At 42.0% G+C, this 18,242-nt stretch overlaps 1 protein-coding gene across 1 annotated transcript; it reads right to left on the reverse strand.

Moving 5' to 3' along the window:
* Nucleotides 1-11,303: 11,303 nt before the first annotated feature.
* SBDS (SBDS ribosome maturation factor) lies at nt 11,304-16,954 on the reverse strand. Its single transcript, XM_061401833.1, has 5 exons — nt 16,575-16,954; nt 15,833-15,962; nt 14,896-15,096; nt 14,164-14,328; nt 11,304-13,022 (listed from the first exon to the last, which is right to left on the reverse strand). The coding sequence occupies exons 1-5, from the start codon at nt 16,700-16,702 to the stop codon at nt 12,894-12,896; spliced, it is 753 nt and encodes a 250-aa protein (XP_061257817.1). The 5' UTR covers nt 16,703-16,954; the 3' UTR covers nt 11,304-12,893.
* Nucleotides 16,955-18,242: the final 1,288 nt, after the last annotated feature.

The raw sequence follows: 18,242 nt of genomic DNA on the forward strand, positions 1-18,242 counted from the left end.
AAACTAGTAGAGTTCATCAATGCATTCAGTAAAGTTGCAGGATATAAAATTAATATAATGAGATCTATTGCATTTCTATACACTAATAATGAATTATGAGAAGGAGAAAGCAAGAAAATAACTCCATCTTACATGTGATCAAAAAGAATAAATATCCAGGAATAAATCTAACTAAGGAAGCTCCAATACTTTGGCCACTTGATGTGAAGAGCTGACTCACTGGAAAAGACCCTGATGCTGGGAAAGATTGAAGGCAAAAAGAAGGAGGGGTTTGACAGAAAACAACAAAATTCTGTAAAGCAATTACCCTCCAATAAAAAATAAATGAATTAAAAAAAAAGGAGATGGGGGCGGCAGAGGAGGAGATGGTTAGATGGCATCACCATCTCAATGGACATGAATTTGAGCAAACTCCGGGAGACAGTGGAGGACAGAGGAGTTTTGGGGCTGCAGTCCGTGGGGTAACAAAGAACTGGACATGACTTAGCGACTGAACAACAACAAAGGGGGTAAAAGGTCTGTACTCAAAACAGTACAAGACATTGATGAAAGAAACTGATGATACAGATGGAAAGACACGTGTTTGCAGACGGAAGGATTCAAATGTTAAAATGACCATACTGCCCGAGGCAATCTACAGGCTCAATGCAATCTCTATCAAAATATCAACGGCATTTTCCACAGAACTAGGACAAATAATTCTAAAATTTGTATGTAATCAAAAGTCCTCAAATAACTAGAGAAATCTTGATAAAGAACAGAGCTGCAAATATCACGCTCCCTGACTTTTGATGACAAAGCTACAGTCGTCGCAACAGTGTGGTACTGGCACAAAAAGAGACACATGGATTAATGGAATGAAATAGAGTCCAGAAGCAAGCACACACTTACGGCCGATTAATCTGTGGCAAAGGAGGCAAGAATATACAAACGGGAAAAGACAGTCTCTTCAATAAGTGGTGCTGAGAAATCTAGACAGCTACATGTTACAGAATGAAATTAGAATATTTCCTCACAACATACATAAAAAATAAACTCAAAATGGATCAAAGACCATAAGACTCACAGAAGAGAACATAGGCAAAACACTCTTTGACATTACTTGTAGCAATATTTTTTGGGGGATGTCTCCTAAGGCAAAGGAAACAACAGCAAAAATAAACAAAAGGGACCTAATTAAACTTGAAAGCTTTTGCATAGCAAAGGAAACCATTAACAAAAAGACACCGTACTGAATGGGGAAAAAATATTTGCAAATATATATGAGTGATAAGGGGTTAACATCCAAGTTATATAAACAGCTCCTACAACTCAATATCAAACAGACAACCCCATTTAAAAAATAGGCAGAAGACCTAAATAGTCATTTCTCCAAAGAAGACATACAGGTGGCCAACAGGCAAATGAAAAGATGCTCATAGTGATAATAACATCATTAATTATTAGTGAAAATGACTAAAGTGCAGTATCACTTCATATCAGTTAGAATGGCCCATCGTGAAAAAGTCTACAAACAAATCCTGGGGAAGGTGTGGAGAAAAGAGACCCCTCCTACACTGTGGATGGGAAAGTAAATTGGTGCAGCCACTATGGAAAAACAGCATACCCCCCAAGCTTCACGTAGCTTAGATAGTATGTCACAGCACTCTCAACCGCCCCCTATAGGTAACACCTCTGATGTATGGGTCACAATTTGGAGAAGGAAATGGCAACCCACTCCAGTGTTCTTGCCTGGAGAATCCCAGGGACGGGGAGCCTGGTGGGCTGTCGTCTCTGGGGTCACACAGAGTCGGACACGACTGAAGCGACTTAGCAAGTTGTTTTTTAAAAACTAATTCTTGCCCAACTCAAACTGGTTGAGACCACTGACCATTCAGCTGGGCCTGTATGAATGTCCAATGGATGACCTTTTGACGTCAGGGGGCCAAAAACCCTACCCTCAGAACATGCGAAAGCTGCCATTTTCTGAAATGCTTTATATGAAGCCTGATACTCAGCTGCAACTTGCACAGAACAAGTACCTCACCTTTTCTGATGGCTCAGATGGTAAAGAATCCGCCTGCAAAGCAGGAGACCTGGATTCGATCTCTGGGTTGGGAAGATCCCCCGGAGAAGGGAACGGCTATCCACTCCAGTATTTTGGCCTGGAGAATTCCATGGGCACAGGAGCCTGGCAGGCTGTAGTCCATGGGATTGCAAAAAGACGGACACAACTGAGTGACTTTTCACTTTCCTGCTTCCAGTTGCCTCCTCTGCAGCTCTGACAACTCTCTACTCTTTACTCAAAAATACCTCGAGGCTCCCCCCAACCCCCCACCTTCAGGGAGGCAGATTTGACACTTGTTCTCCCATCTTCTCACTTGGCTGCCTCATGAGTAAACCCTTTCTTTACTACAAACATCGACGTCTCAGTGTTTGGCTTCATGCACATTGGGCAAAAGGCCCTGGTTTGGTTACACTTTCCTCCATAAAAACAAGTCCCTGTCGTCTGTTCTTGCCCATGGTTTGCCATGTTCTGTATATCCTGATTGCAATCTCTGCAGTTCATGAATAAACTCATTTTGCTGGGACCACAAGTGACGCTTTTGTTTTTTAAAGGTCAGTATTACGTGGTGACCAGAAGTTGAGTCCAAAGGAGACAAACCCCTGAGAAATTAACAAACCCTGGAACCACGGGAGGTACTCAGTCAGGCCCTTTCTGCCCTCTGCTTCTGTGAGTTGACTTCTTCCTCTTAGTAAGTCTCCGCTCAGTTGCGAGCTCCCTCCTTTCAGTTGAGCGCTGGTTTTACTTGGGCTCTGTTTAAAGGTTTGTCCTTTCTGGTGTGTGCATGTTCGTTTTTTTGAACCTCTGGATTTGAGTAATGGCATCTTAATCTGTTAAATTTTCTCAGGAGGGTCTTCTTTCTGGGACCCAAGCAGGTTTTATGTTTAAAAAACTTGCACACATTTTTTGATATCACTTATATGGACATGAGTTTGAGCAAGCTCCGGGAGTTGGTGATGGACAGGGAAGCCTGGTGTGCAATCGCCCATGGGGTTGCAGAGTCAGACACGACGGAGTGACTCAACTGATATGTGGAATCTAAAAATCATACAAATGAACTTATTTACAAAACAGAAACAGACTTATAGAAAGCTAATCATGACCAAAGGGAAAAGGGGCTAGGGGAAGGACAAATTAGGAGCTCGGATTAACAGACACAGGCAACTATAAAATAAACAAGGACCTACTGTATAGCATAGGAAACTATATTCAATATCTTGTAATAATCTCTAATGGAAAAGATTTGGAAAAAGATATATTCATACTATCTAAAAAACTGGATCACTTTGCTGTACACCTGAAAACTATATTGTAAGTCAACTAGACTTTTAAAAAAAAACCAAACCAAAAAAACAAAAAATCATATGCACATTTTAAACTAATTGGACCAACTTAACCAAAAACAATTTAGAACTCCAACTGCCATTATGGGAACTTTTGATCTCCTCAGACTTGCTTCTCTTAGAACCAGATTAGAAGACTAAAGCTGTAAAATGAAACAAAACAAATGGGACACCCTTTTCAATTGGTATCTTGAGGCTTCTAAGCATATTTGAGACTCTAAAATTGCCTCTTTACAAAATACTATTTCTAAATTAATCAATGTGAACCAACAATTGAAAGAAGACAAAAGAAAAAAAAAACCTTTGAAGCCCCATTCTCCCCTTTCCCATCCTTTGTCTCCATCCCCACCTCCTTCATACCCTCTTCTTCCTCAAATTCTCTCACTGAACTTTGGTTTTTCCCGAAACTGTCCCTACTTCTTTCCCACCTGAATCCATGAGAACCTGTCCCATTAGAGTTACACCCTCTGCAGACTCTCACGCTAAGCCCCTAACTTCCAATGTCCTCCAGAATAAGGCTCAACTACAAGCCACAAGGATTTTCCTAGTAAGGATCCCTTATATTTGCTGAGAAATTTAGTATAGCATGGACTTACTTACCAAGGCCATAGACGACGAGCCCAGAACCAAGTCACCTCCAGACTGGACTGAGTCCCATTGTAACTATTGCCAGAAATCCCCCTGATCCTTACTGGACAGCATCTTGACCCCAAATTAGGCAAAAATGCCCACCCCAGTACTCACTCACTCTTTTTGATAACACTGACAGCTTGTGGTATACCGATAGATCTTATTTAAAAGGTGAACATGGTAAATATTATGTTGGGTGTTCTCTTTTAAAAAATTACTTATTTCTTGTTGTGCTGGCTCATTGCTGTGTGCAGGCTTTCTCTAACTGTGGCGAGTCGGGGCACGACTCTGTATTTGTGGTGTACCGGCTTCTCCTTGCAGTGGCATCTCTTGTCGCGAAGCACGGGCTCTAGGCACATGGGCTTCAGCAGTGGCAGGTTGCAGACCCTAGAGCACAGGCTCAGTAACTGTGGCCTGTGGGCTTAGTTTTTGCACGGGATGTGGGTTCTTCCTGGACCAGAGATTGAACCTGTGTCTCCTGCATTGAAAGCATGGGGTCCTTGGACCCTTGGACCCCCAGGGAAGTCTCTCACTTGCCAATTTATTTCGATAAGTTGAATGTTTGGATTATTTTAAATTGCCTTATAATTTGGGTCCACTAATATTCCACCAGCTTGGGTGGAATTGGGTCCACTGGCTTCCCAAGGGGCTCAGTGGTAAAGAATCTGCCTACAATGCAGGAGACTCAGGTTGGGTCCCTCAGTTGGAAAGATCCCAAAGTAGGAAACGGCAACCCACTCCAGCATTTTTGCCTGGAAAATCCCATGGACAAAGGAACCTGGTGGGCTACAGTCCATAGTGTTGCAGAGAGTCAGGCATGACTGAGCATGCACACACTATTCAAGACACAACAGCTTAAAAGTAGTATTATCGTATTCTTGAAAAGTTTTTTCTTTAATTTCAAAAATAATTGTGCTGGCTGTAGTGGGCCTGTGAGAGTCACATGTAGACTTTGCACAAATTCCTCTATACTCTTTCAAACATGTATCAATCTATACATACATATTTAAGGGTTTTCCTCTGAAGAGGAGAACATGCCACCCCAAAATATGCCACTTGGGCACATCGATTATTCTGAATTAAAGTTACTTAAGAAACAGTTAGTGCAAGAAGGACGCTTGACTTTTGTCCCCCTGAAAGCAGGAAATAAATTTCCATGTGACATGTGTCTCCCTGTACCAGGAGGGTGGAAGGCACTCTCATCACCGGAAACAGGGAATTCAGGGCCCCAAAGGCTGGATGAACAAACCTTGTTACTTCACTGATTTGCTATCCCAGGTTCAAACCCAGTCTTACCAATGCTTCACAAACGTATTGTTTCCTTGTTTAAAAGGCCCAAAAGCTGCCTGCGTCGGTCAACTTCTTTGTGTCTCACGTTCGTATGAGTTCCCAGCTGTGTGACATTTGTTTTCCTCCTTTTTAATCTGTCTTGTGTCAATTTAATGATCCAACCAGCAAAAGACCCCAGAAGAGAAGGAAGTCTTTCTCTCCTACACCGCTCCAAAATGTGTAAGAATGGGATCAGACTGTAACTCATTGCTCTATAATGCGTTTCCCTTGGCCTACTCCCTCACCTCGCCTCCACATCATGGGTAACAGGTAAGTACCTCTCATTTGTAAAAACTACATTAATACTTCACAATAAGGAGGTATCTCAATTTATTTAACTATGTGCTATGGATGGTTAAGTCATTTTCAGGTCTTCTACTGCAGAAAACATGTATATCCTTTGAATTTAGATAATTTATTTCTGGAGGACAGATACCTAAATCTAAGGTATACATATGGCACCCCACTCCAGTACTCTTGCCTGGAAAATCCCATGGACGGAGGAGCCTGGTGGGCTGCAGACCATGGGGTCGCGAAGAGTCGGACACAACAGAGCGACTTCACTTTCACTCTTCCCTTTCATGCATTGGAGAAGGAAATGGCAACCCACTCCAGTGTTCTTGCCTGGAGAATCCCAGGGATGGGGGAGCCTGGTGGGCCACCGTCTATGGGGTTGCACAGAGTCGGACATGACTGAAGCGACTTAGCAGCAGTAGCAGCAGCAAGGTATACATATTTAAATTGTTAAAGATACCATCACGTTGCTTTCCTAAAAGACTGTAGCAATTTATACTTCCTTTAGTAAATGTGTGAAAATGTTGGTTCTACCCTCATCCTTGCCACCGTCAGAATTTTTTTTTAACCTTTTTCTCAATATGATGGATAGAAAATTATTTTTCACATTTCTCTGAAAGAAGTTGACCATCTTATTTTGCATATTATTTCTAGTGCTTGGGGTTGAGCATTAAGACCGTTTTATCAGTTTGTCCTGACTTGCTGACATGCCACCTGTCTTAAACATTGTATATATTTTCTTGCAATTATATTTTCTCTATGCTTTCTTGAAGTCGGAAATTTCACTTTTTTACGTGGTTAAATCCTTATTTTCCTTTGTAACTTCTAGGTTTCCTTTATAAAAGTCTCTTTTACTCTTAGGTTAAATATTTTCCTCTATTTTCTAACACTTTATTTCCTACATTTTCTCATGTGTTTATCTTTACACTTCTATAATTCTAGTAAAATTAATATTCTTTATGTTATGATGTAGGAGTTTAGTTCTGTTAGACAGATGCAGATGCAGACATCAACTATGCAGATGTCTTTAAGCAAATCAGCTCTTTATGCTTGTCATACTGAAACATCCATAATCTACAGTTCTTACTACTTTTGTGCTTCCAATGCCAGGGGTGTGGGTTTAATCCTTGATGGGGAATTAGAGATCCACATGCTGCCCAGAAAAAAAGAAAACAAAACCACCACCAATTCGTAAACTTGTTCCCTTACGGTGCAGCATCAGAAGCCCAGCTCAGATCTCACTAGGCTAAACTCACAGGGCCAGCTCTGTTCCGTCCTGCAAGCCCTAAGGGGGAGTCCAGTTCCTCACTCCTTCGGTTGTTGGTAGAATTTAATTCTTTTCAGGTCCCCATTCCCTTGATGGCTGTCAGCTGGGGGCCCTTCCCAGCTTCTGGAAGCTGCCTGGATTGTCTGGGTCATGGTCCCACTGCTCCATCTTAGACACCAGCAGTGGTGGGTGGGGTGCCTCTCACGGTTCTAATCTCTCCTGCCCCTTCTCCCTTCATTTCATTCCTTTGAACTGCTTGTTCTACTTCTTTTGAAAAAAAAAAATTTGGCCACACCCTGTGGCAGGTGGGACCTTAGCTGCCTGACCAGGGATGGAGGCAAGTCCTCCTTGTTCATTTTTAAGAACTTAGGTGGTTACACTGGGACCACTTGGATAATTCAGGGTAATTTCCCTATTTTAAGGTAACCTTAAGTCCATCTGCAAAATGTCTTTTGCCCTGTTAAGAATATATACTCACAGATTCCAGAGATTAGGGTACAGGCATCTTTTGGTTTGGTGGGTGTGTGGGCGGGTGAGCAGGGGAAAATTTCTGCTTACTGGAGTTGCACTTCATATTACATTTTCATCTATGTGGGGTCTAGGGTCCACACCTCTGGGCTCTAGATTATTGATGGATGTGTCTTATTCTATATTGCCAAGTCTGTGTTGGCTTGATCATAGTTACTTAAAGTTTTATTATTTGGTGAGACAATTTCCTTTCGAGTAATCTTTTTCAAAATTGTCTGGGCAATCCTTATCCAGACTTTCTTCTAGCCTCCCATATGACAGCCAGTGATTTTGGTCCAATGCAAGTTCGATCCCTGGGTTGTGAAGATCCCTAGGAGAGGGAAATGGCAACCCGCTCCAGTATTCTTTCCTGGAGAATTCCACGGACAGAGGGACATGGCAGGCTACAGTCCATGGGATCCCAAAAGAGTCGGACACGACTTAGCGACTAGATAACGACAACAGTGATTTGGTAGTAATTTTGAAGTTGTTTCAACAGGCAGGTGGGAGTGCAAACATTCCATTAAAATTTTCTAAATATTTTAAGTCTTATACTAAACATTTAATAAAAATTCTTAGGCTATTGCTTTCAAACTCTGGGACTACTGTTGACAGTAAGGATTTTGTAGTTTGGGTACAAACGTTTTAATAAGGACTAACTGGCTTCCCTGGGTAGTTTGGGAGAATGAACTACTATAAATAAATTTCTGGCCTTTTTGACACAAGAATATATAGAGCTGCCCCGTGAGAAGTGGTTTTGGGGTGAATCACTACAAGTGACTTATTGCCCTTGTCACTGTGGACTCTGGCTTGCGGAGCTCATATATACAAAAGTTTGTCTTCTGTACCATGTGCCCGTAATACGAGGCTCATTCCGCTTTCCTGCACCAAGTCAGAATGGCTTCATTGTACTGGTTCCCACTGCTCTGGAAGATGTCTCTCTTTCTTAGAGGGGCCCCCAAAATAAGTTTCATGAAAATTTCAAGTTATACCCTCTGTATCTGGGGAAGATCCATCTCACTGCTTTTGCGTGACTGGTAACAGGGATGATCCTATTTACATAGTGGTATAGTTCTTTAATTGTTTTTACTCATAAGAAATATCCCAACTGCAGAGATGACAAGCCCTTTTAAAAACAATATCCTATATTATTATGAAACCTTAATTATGTCAGCATGTTCAACCCAATTACTGAACTCCTGACAATCACCATGTCGCTGAGAAAATCAAGCAGTTATCATTCAAGCTTTACACAATTCTCTCTCTATATAAATTTCACTAAGAAACACTTTCAGGGAACCCAAAGCCGGTGCTCTGTTACAACCTGGAGGGATGGGGTGGGGAAGGAGGTGGGAGGCGGGTTCAGGAGGGAGGGGACACATGTATGCCTATGGTTGATTCATACTGATGTATAGCAAAAACCATCACAGTATTCTAATTATCCTCCAATTAAAATAAATAATGCTACAATGAAAAAACTATTTGGCTGCATTGGGTTTTAGTTGCATCATGTGGGATCTTTTGTTGTGGCACGCAGGCTCTCTAGCTGTGGGACACGGGTTCTGTAGTTGCCGTGTACACGAGGGCTTAGTTGCTTACCACAGCATATGGGATCCTAGTTCCCCCACCAGGGATCGAGCCTAGGTCCTGTGCATTGCAAGGCAGATTCTTAACCACTGGATCACCAGGAAAGTTCCAAGAAATGCTTTCTTTACTATTCCCTTATGTTATACCTGCTGCTGCTGCTAAGTCGCTTCAGTCGTGCCCGACTCTGTGTGACCCCATAGACGGCAGCCCACCAGGCTCCCCTGTCCCTGGGATTCTCCAGGCAAGAACACTGGAGTGGGTTGCCATTTCCTCCTCCAATGCATGAAAGTGAAAAGTCAAAGTGAAGTCGTTCAGTCGTGTCCGACTCTTAGCGACCCCATGGACTGCAGCCCATTAGGGTCCTCTGCGTATGTCCAAAACCCTCCTATAATCTGCAAACTAGTTTAAATGCACAAACTATTTTACCTGCAAGATTCCTTGATTACATGGAAGATTCCTAGTCGTCATCCTTTCTATTTCTGCATGATGTGATAAATAAGTAAACTTGTGGCTCCTTTCCCTTGAAAAGTACATCAACCACGCTTATCTGCCAGGAAGAGTGCCACTCCAGAATCTTCTGGCATTCACGTGTACTACCACGTGGAAAAATGTCCTAAGATATGAATCGCATTGAGTGTAGAAGACAGGTCTGCTCCTTTCTGCAGTAAAAACGCCTCTGTTCTGTTCAGTTCCTCCATAATCCATTTATTTCCATTCTCTGCCAACTGAAAATATGTAGGAATTTGGTGACACCGATGACTCTTCCTGAGGCATTTGGAAGGGGTCTTGAGCTCCTTTAAGTACACATGCTCAGAGTGTTGTAAAACCATTTTTGAAGTAATCGAGCTGGTAAAGAATGAGTCTGGATTGTACTTTTAGCTCACAAGAATCGCTGCTGCTACAAAATTACATTTAGACTTGCTAATTTTGTAGGTACTATTAACATATATGTGTAGATGAAAATCAATGACCTCCATCACCTCAGCCATTAAATGCTGTTAGTGGCCAACTAGGTATACACGACCACCCCTAATATGTAGCAGCAGAAAAGTATTTTTAAAGAGTCAGTACGTTGCATTTCAGTAATTTAAGAGCACGGATGCAAAAATCTCTAGATAAGGAAACTTACGATGACCAAAATCATAGGGACCTCACGCTGGGGGCTTGAGGGTAGCATGCAGGTTAAAATCGAGTGTGTGGCTTCTGCTTACAGGAATGAGTACTGACCTATGTCCCCCCATCACAGCCCAGGGCATGTGCACATATGACACCGTGGGGTCAGTGTGAGAGGCTGCTTGCTGGCAGACATCAAAGCCCTGAGGGCTGAGAGAAACCACCATGAACAATGGAAGCTCTGGCTTAGCTGACAAAACTCAATTGAGCTTAAGTCATCAGTCAGCCAAATTTGCCATTACTCATCCTCACTTCTGAATCCCCACTGAGAGTATGCTTATTATACTCCCCAGACGTTTATTCTACGAGGTCCAAACCAGGGTGGGATACAGAGCTGGCTCATCTCCTGCCCTTGAGCTGCTCACAATCTAGCGTGTCAGGCAGATGCGTAAGCAGCTCTCTGTAACACTGCGTGTGTGCTCAGTCCGGTCTGACTTTTTCGACCCCATGGACTATAGCCCGCCAGGCTCCTCTCTCCATGGAATTTTCCCGGCAAGAATACTGGAGTGAGTTGCCATTTCCTTCTCCAGGGGATCTTCCTGACCCAGGGATCAAATCCGTGTCTCTTGAGTCTCCTGCATTGGCGGATGGATTCTTGACCGCTGAGCCACTTGGGAAGCCCTCTCTATAACACACAGTTGGGCAAAAATCAAGGCCAAACGGGGAATTTCAAAATATATGAGGTTACACAGGCTGGAGCAAATAATTGTGTATGGGAATAAGGGAAGCTTCAAAGAAAAAAGCTCTGGGACTTCCCTGGTGGCCCAGTGACTAAGACTCTATGCTCCCAATGCACGGTGCCCAGGTTCAATCCCTCGTCAGGGAACTAGAGCCCACAGGCTGCAACTAAACGTTAGTATCTTCTGCCGCAGCAAAAGATCCTGCATGCCACGGAGACCTGGTGCAGCCAAATAAATAAACGTTAGAAAAATAATAATAGAAGGAAAAAAGCTCTGAAAATAGAAGAGGCTGAATTCCGAATGTCATCCTGACCAAATGTACACCGTAAAGCTTACATCGAAAAGACAAAATAAACCAATAATCCTTAAGGTAACGCATTATAGCAGTAGTACTGGAAAAATGATTACAAACCAAACTTTTTAATTATTTTTGAATAATGAAATTAATATAAGGTAAACATTTTTTTATTTGTCATAGGTTCAGAAACATGACTCAGGTTGGTCTACATTTGACATTTCTTAAAGTTCCAGCTTTTTAGAAGAAATAAGTATGAGAACGGGAAAAACTTAAGGCAGTGTTATAGTAACATTTATCTTTCTCGCTTTGATATGCAGCTGTTGAACATTTTTAGCAATTATGACTTCTGATCTGAAATACTGCTTTATCTGTTTAAGCTAGAAATAAAAAATGTAAACCTCATTGGCTCAAATTTCTTCCCAGGATTTCAAGTTTCGATTATCGTCATAAAAAACAAATTATGTAAGTAAAACGGAATCAGTGAGGGGGGTCTTGAAGACTGTATCAAAACAATATTTCAATTTCAGCATTAAAGTGTGTGTCCCATGTTATTCAACAACAAAAATACTTCTTCTAACGTTATGAGAAAAAACTTTAGAGTTCGTCATTTCAATTGAAGTTTTTGTAAAATGGGGGCACTTCTGAGAGATTGTATTAGCAGTGGATTCTGTGTGCTTATAAAACCAATCAAGACCTGTTTAGGTCAAGAAATCTTTTTCACTTAAAAATACTTCCGTCCATAAAATACATCTGATCTGTATGTTTATTTTGAGTGAAACCCTACTTTGTGTTCTAGACTATCTCTTTTGAGGATAAGCAGATTTTAAACAACTTTTACATTGTCTATTTAAGTGCTCAAATACTAATACTCAAATTCAATTACATCCCAAATTATTTTCACTAAGATTTACCAGGTATTTAACAGAACAGGCCTGCCTTGAACAACCCCCATTCCCCAAACAAACAAGTTTAATCCTGCTAAGAACTTGCCCATACTCGCCCATCCTACCAGACAAAAAGCAGAGAAAAGAAAGGGAGTTAGGAAGCTGTCTAGAAATACAAGCCATAGCTTAACAAAAATAAAAAGTGGTTTATTGATTACATAAGATTTCAGCTCTAATAATATATAATATAAACTTTAAGAATTAGAAATAAATGACTTTATATTTTACCAAGAATAATCTAAGTTATGGCAGCATGTTTGATGAATATTAAAGTCCTGCAGTCATCATATATCTATTTTTCAGAAAATCAGGAAGTCATCATCCAAGTTTTATATTATGTCGTGATATAGTTACCCCCATACACACGTTTCATTAAGTAGAAATAAGACATTCTATGTTTTCTTTTTTGGCAAATCCTCCTTTTCTGTCATACAGATATACCCTCCTAACATTAATTTCTTACAACGTACAAAATTTAACTTTTTATCCGAAAGAGTTATCTCAATAACTTTCACCTGGGAAAGCTACAAAGGGCATGAGGCAACAACTGAATGCTTCTCTGAACTTCGTATCTTGGATTTTCACTTTTGCCTAAAACCCCATCTTATAATTAAAACTAAATGAATTCCACATCATCATACTTACTGAGGAACGTCTTTTCGTGTACATGTTTGCCACAAAGATGCAAAACAGCAACTCACTCATCCGAACAAGTATTTGGCTGATCACACAAAGAAAACAGGACTGTGGGAAATGAAAACGCTTTAGTGTTTGATAGCTGAAGAGATAGGTGACGGTCACTCGAACTTCTCGTCTCCTTCTTCCACGTCTTTCAAGCTGAGTACTTCCAAGGAGCCCTTGCCTTTTGTCTCCTTTTTTATGAGCTCATCGACTTCTCTGAAGCAGCCGGGGTCAATGAGACACACCTGAAACATTGAAAACGGCTGCTGACCACACGAGGACACAGCTTTAACTTTTCTTTCATAAAAAAAAAGAAATTTTTTTTAATTGGAGGATAGCTGCTGTACAATGTTGTATTAGTTTCTGTTGTACAACACAGTGAATCAGCTATAAGTGACGAAGCTGTAACTTGCTCTGAGATGAATATGCCACACTTTCTGGGTCTCTCTCTGACTGCACAGGATCAGGGCTAGCTTCTAGTCTAGCCTCTGCCCTTCAGTAAGCACTCAGGCCCCTGTGATGAAGCCCTGATTTCTCTACTGAGGATGTTTCCAGATTCCTCAGCTGTAAAATGAAGTGGTTAGATTAGAAGGCTGTGGTCCTCTGCATATTAAATTTAGCACTGAAATTTATAGTTCAATGAAATCATCTCTCTGGAGCCACATTTGAAGGGAAAAAAAGTAAGGGGGAGGAAGGCCTGTTTAGAAACCATGTGCAAAGTTTTACAAAGATTTTAGAACTTTGGAGAGTTTTGTTGTTTCACATCTACAGTAAGAAGTTCAACAATCCTCTAGAACAACAGTCCCCAGCCTTTCTGGCACCAAATTTGTGGAAGATAATTTTTCCACGGATGGGGGCGGGGAGGTTTCAGGATGATTCAGGCACATTGCATTCATTGCACACTCTATTTCTATTACATCAGATCATCAGGCATTAGATCCTGCTCTAGAGCTCATTTATTTGTCAGGAAGCTGTAAAGCTCTAAGATGTGGGTTTACAGACAGCTGAATTTACATGTTATCTGAAGCTGTGGGGTGAGGACCCAGAGACATGATGTTTTTGCTCGCTGCTTTTTAAAAACATTCTGTGGCAAATGAGACTGAAAGATTCACTGTAAAATATACTCTCTCATCAAAAACGAGCATGACCCATATCTCCTTACTGGGAATCATTTAACTAAAAAAACAAACACAAAGAAATCTTAAGTGTTCTTAACTACAATCTTGTTCTACGGAGATCTTGACCTTTTTACCTAATTCTAGGTTAAGATGTTTCTGGAAATGTCTTACTGTTCACACTTTCTAAGTGTCTGGGCCACATTTATGACTACAGAAGAAACTATTTTGGTCATGAGGAAGCAAAGAAACAAGAGTACGCTAATCTTACAATTTCTAACTGTTGACCGTAGTCTTCACTTTCGATAACCTTGATCAGTGGCTTGAGTTTTTCTTTCAGCTTCTTCCCTTCATTTACTGGAAGGATGAACCGAAGTCTCATGTGAGCACGTTCTATCTTCATTTTCTCTTTTAACTGCTTTATCACTTCCAAAGCCTATCAAGACAAAATGAAAAAATGTTTGCAATTTCTTTGTCTCTTCTGATGCATTACTGAGGAAGGTATTCAAAATGAAGCAGTTTCCTTCTAGCTGGACCGGGCAATGGTTTTTTAGATGACATGAAGAACATTAGCAACTATAGGGAAAAAAATAGATAAACTGAACTTTAAGACTAAAACTTTTGTGATTTAAAAAACTGTCAAGAAAGTGAAAAGGCAACCCATAGAATATGAGAAAATATGGGCAAAACATGCTTTTTATTGGGTACTAGTAGCCAAAATATATATAGAAGTCTTGGGCTTCCCTGATGGCCCAGTGGTAAAGAATTCAAATGCAGGAGACATGGATTTGATCCCTGATCTGGGAAGATTCCATGCCGCAGAGCAACTGAGCCTGTGCTCTAGAGCCCATGCTCTGAAATAAGAGAAGCCACTGCAATGAGAAGCCCACGCACTGAAACTAGAGGAAAGCGTGTGCAGCAACAAAGACCCAGCACAGCCAAAAAGAAACAAAATTATTATATATACGTGTGTATGTATATATATATATATAAAACAACTCACCTGCTGTTTCGTGCTCTTGTTGGGTTTGACTGAATAGTGGATGTCCTTCATGGCTCTCTCAATAAGGATAACGGTGTATGGTCTCTTTGTTTCAGGGTTCACACATTTGTCGGCCACAATAGTTGCAATGTCCCTGAACATCTGCTCCAGCTGTGTGTGCCGTTCTTTGTCTGACACTTGAACCTCTCCTTTAGTCAAAATCTTACAAAAAAAAATAAGAAAAAAACAAGTTTAAGAAAGCAATGTCTTTGTTCCACACTATTTGTTAACTAACCACAGGAATGAAATACTAGGGAATAAAATTAAATTTCATCCTCTTCAGCTATGATATTTGGTAATAATTTGAGCTCTGCCTAAAGGAGGCACTGGATTACCTTGTTTTGAAATCTTACTTATTTAGATGGGGGAAGGGGTAAAGGCAATCTTAGCAGAGGGTGGAAATGATGAAATACTTGAAAATGAAAAAAGTTCTCTTTTCAGGTTTATTACACTAAAGAAATATATAAGTGGACAAAAAATAGGCAGTTTAGCAGATAATCTGATTTCTGGAGGCTTTTGCAAAAAATATCCATGTCCTGGGACTTCCATGGTGGTCCAACTTCCAAGGTTAAGAGTCCACCTTGCAATACAGGGGATGCAGGCTCGTTCCCTGATGGGGGAACAAAGATCTCCCATGCCACTGAGCAACTAAGCCTGTGATGCAATTAAGACCCAACACAGCCAAATAAATAAATATAAAAAGAATCCATGTCCTGAATTATTAAAAGTGATGTTGTACAGATCAAATTATTGCAAAGTAAATGTTCGCTCCAAAAAAAAAACACAAACAGTACATTATTAAAGCTTAACATACCTGTAATACAATACCTAACGCTAATGGATATCAGGGTCAGTGATGGATATCAGGGTCAGTGACGCTGCGGCCCTGAGAACTCACCTGCTTACAGATTTCAGTCTGGTCATCTGTTCCAAATGCACTGATGAGATCTTCCTTCTTTGCAACCTGACCTTTGGAGACATTTACAAACACTGAGTGGGTCTGTAGCACTTCATCAAGGTCTTTTTCCCTTGTGAGGATAGAAGAGAAAGTCCTACGTGAGTACTCTTGAAACTTGGACATTCATTCACACTTAAAAGACAAGATGGGCAATGATAATGTAAGAAACAACAAATACTCCTAAATGACTCTCGGTGACATTTTCAAAAACCAGAACTCTGTTTGGATTCGCTTTCACTTATAGGGGAAAAACGTCGTGGGAATATGGGTGAATCACTGAGGGGTGGGGTCCGGCTGGTGCCAAGGAATTCCGATCCCTAGATGGCAGCAGTGAAGTCAAACTACTGGGCAGAGAACTGTGACAGACGCACTAACTACAGAAGTACCTGGAAGACTACGCCCTTTGCCTTGATCATTATTTTCAGAAAAGGACCCCGATTATGGAGGTTTCTTGGCTGTAGCTTTTATGACACCAACAAAGCAAAGTAAAACCAAACCCGAAACCAAAACTACCAATGATAAAAGGGAATGTTTGGTTTAGACGCGAAGCCCAGGCAGCAGAAGTAAGTTTCCTATTCTCCTTCGCTGACAAGACCCCAGTTTGGCCGGTTCATTAGACGACCAGAGGCCGCCTCCGAGGCTACCCGCTTCAGCCAAGGCCCAGAGGGAGATGATCACTCACACGCCGCTCCGCCAGCCCACGACCTTGTTTTTGTAGCAGGCGATTTCGAAGCGCTTCCCGGCTCGCTTCATCCGTACCACGGCCACATTGGTCAGGCGGATCTGGTTTGTGGGGGTGAAGATCGACATCTTGGCAGCTCACAGATCTTGGGGCCGGCGAACCAAGGCAGGCCCGCGCCGCTGGCCACAGGGCCACCCGCACCTAGATGTAACCACCCGGCGGCGCGCGGCACAGTAACGCCCGCACACTGCGCGGCGCCGTAACTAACCCGGCCGCCACAATACAGCCACCCAACTTATTGCGCAGGCGTCAGGTGTTGCGGAAACCCGGGGAGGAAGAGGGACCAATAACGTCTGTGGATTTTGACTTTTACGACATTGTTCTGAGCCGGGAAAGAGAGGCGCTCTTTCTTGACGCAAGAACTCCGATTGGTTGTGGAGCCGAAGTTTGGTGACCGGGTGGAAACTTAGTGCCTGACGCCTTACAATTCCGCCGATTTCAGGGTCCATCTTAGCCTTTCATGATGGAAAAAGTTTAACACCAAAAACATTTAGAAAAAAGTGTAATGAACTGCCATGTACCCATCACCCCGCTTCAACACTTACCAACATTTTGCCATTCTTGTTTCATTCTCCCTCATTTTTTTTGTTGGAGTATATTAAGGGAGCTCGTCATAAGGTTAGCTAAATTTCCAACAGATACATGCAACAAGATTAACTATAATCCCTTAATAGCATCTCCTGGCCAGTCCATTATTAATTTTCCCCTAATAAATAATGACTTTTTACAGTCGGTGTGTTTCAATTGGGATTCAAACGGGCTCACACGTTGCATTCGGTTGATGATGCCCTTAGTCTCTTAACGCAGACCTCTTCTCTCGCCCCTCCAACCTTCCCTCCACCCCAAACTACTCCTGTTTTTCCAGTAGTCATGTACGGATCTGAGAGTTGGAGCTTAAAGAAGGCTGAGTGCCAAAGAACTGATGCTTTTGAACTGTGGTGCTGGAGAAGACTCTTGAGTCCCTTGTATAGCAAGGAGATCCAACTAGTCGATCCTAAAGGAAATCAACCCTGAATATTGGTATATATCAGTTGGAAGGACTATATATATCAGTTGGACATAATATATCAGTTGGAAGTACTGATGCTGAAGCTCCAGTACTTTGGCCACCTGATGCAAACAGCAGACTCACTGGAAAAGACCCTGATGCTGGGAAAGATTGAGGGCAGGAAGAGAAGGGGGAAGACAGAGGATGAGATGGTTGGATGGTATCGTCGATTCAATGGAGATGAGTTTGAGCAAACTCGGGGGAGCTAGCGAAGGGAAGGAAGCCTGGCATGCTGCAGTTCATGGCGTCGCAAAGAGCAGGTCGTGACTGAGCGACTGAACAACAACTCTTGTTTCCAACCCTGCTTTGTCTGCACCCAGGCCTTCCTCAAGGAGAATCAGTCCTGGGTGTTCTTTGGAAGGACTGATGCTGAAGCTGAAACTCCAATACTTTGGCCACCTCATGCGAAGAGTTGATTCATTGGAAAAGACCCTGATGCTGGGAGGGATTGGGGGCAGGAGAAGGGGATGACAGAGGATGAGATGGCTGGATGGCGTCACCGACTCGATGGACATGAGTTTGGGTAAACTCCGGGAGTTGGTGATGGACAGGGAGGCGTG

This window comes from Bos javanicus, chromosome 25 (genome assembly GCF_032452875.1).
Source record: "Bos javanicus breed banteng chromosome 25, ARS-OSU_banteng_1.0, whole genome shotgun sequence".
NCBI classification, from domain to species: Eukaryota; Metazoa; Chordata; class Mammalia; order Artiodactyla; family Bovidae; genus Bos; species Bos javanicus.

Coding starts and splice junctions, on each gene's coding strand:
- SBDS (XM_061401833.1), bottom strand. CDS start 16,702: ATGTCGATCTTCACCCCCACAAACCAGATCCGCCTGACCAATGTGGCC. Junction 15,097..15,832: donor AGACTGAAATCTGTAAGCAG/GTGAGTTCTCAG, acceptor TTTTTTTGTAAG/ATTTTGACTAAAGGAGAGGT. Junction 13,023..14,163: donor ACGGTCAACAGTTAGAAATT/GTAAGATTAGCG, acceptor TCAATGTTTCAG/GTGTGTCTCATTGACCCCGG.